The sequence below is a fragment of the Triticum aestivum genome, chromosome 5A (assembly GCF_018294505.1).
Source record: "Triticum aestivum cultivar Chinese Spring chromosome 5A, IWGSC CS RefSeq v2.1, whole genome shotgun sequence".
Classification (NCBI taxonomy): Eukaryota; Viridiplantae; Streptophyta; class Magnoliopsida; order Poales; family Poaceae; genus Triticum; species Triticum aestivum.
Window position 1 is genome coordinate 618,677,628 of NC_057806.1, and position 1,037 is coordinate 618,678,664.

Sequence of the window (1,037 nt, forward strand, 5' to 3'; positions counted from 1 at the left end):
AAACAATAATAATATGGGTTGCATATGTGGAACAGAACACCCTACAATATAATCCTCTCGGTCCTCACCAACCACCAATGCCCAATGCTAAACCAAATAATACCGAGAACTAAAGAAATACATTTTTGAACTACCATCCAGCTAGCGCCCCAGACGCTCACAGAGAGGACACGGCGTAGACCGCAGCAGCCGCGAGGGCGAACACCAGCCCAGCCGGGCCCTGGAGTGACGAGCCGCCGTTCTCCTGCAGGTACGCCGACGGGGTCGTCTTGGATCCAGAGCCTGCCGGTGTCTGCACCTCGGGCGTGGTCGGCGTGGCGGCGCCAGGAGCACTGCCACCGCCGTTGCACTTGCTCGCCGGCGGGGTCTGCACGTTGCACGCCTTGGGCAGCTCGAGCGCGCGCGTCTTGTTGATGGTCATGCCGCCCAGCGACGACGAGTCGCCGCCGAGCGCGCTGCAGAGGCACTGCGGCTGGGACTGCACCACCGAGCCAAGCTGCGAGCAGCAGGACTTGGTGGGCGCCGTGTCGTTGCCGCTGATGTAGTTCAAGCACGGGTAAAGGCCGACGAGCGCGGCCGTGCACCCGGACTGTGCCGTTGCTGTCGCCACCAGCAAGGCCGCTGCCATCGCCGCGGCCAAGAGTATCCTGCTGCCGGATATAATTCTCGTCGCCATTGATGGATTTCTCTTCCTCTTGGATAGATAGTGTCAGCAAGATGCTTTTTCTTGGGCTCGATGCCGCTTGCTTGCGCTGATCACTGATCAGGCTGGTGTGTTCGTGCTTTTGGCGCTCAATTTTGTGTGATTTTATAGGAGCTGTTTTGTTGGGGAAGGTGCAATTAGTTGGGTGTGTTGGTGAGCTACATGTCCCTACTTCCTAGTCGTGGCACGAAATGATTTCTTTCTCTCAATTGCTGCAGCTGTCGTATGCTGATGCTTCAGAAAAAATATTGCACATGTGGCTGCTACAATAGTTTATAGTTTGTGTTCATAGTTTAACCAGGTGTCATCGTCGTTGCCACCATGTTGGATGAAG

General features: G+C 56.0%; 1 protein-coding gene across 1 annotated transcript; it reads right to left on the minus strand.

The window, feature by feature from the left end:
• Nucleotides 1-759, minus strand: LOC123107982 (non-specific lipid transfer protein GPI-anchored 5). The gene has a single exon (XM_044529856.1). It carries the CDS (start codon nucleotides 674-676, stop codon nucleotides 158-160), a length of 519 nt encoding a protein of 172 aa, XP_044385791.1. The 5' UTR covers nucleotides 677-759; the 3' UTR covers nucleotides 1-157.
• Nucleotides 760-1,037: the final 278 nt, after the last annotated feature.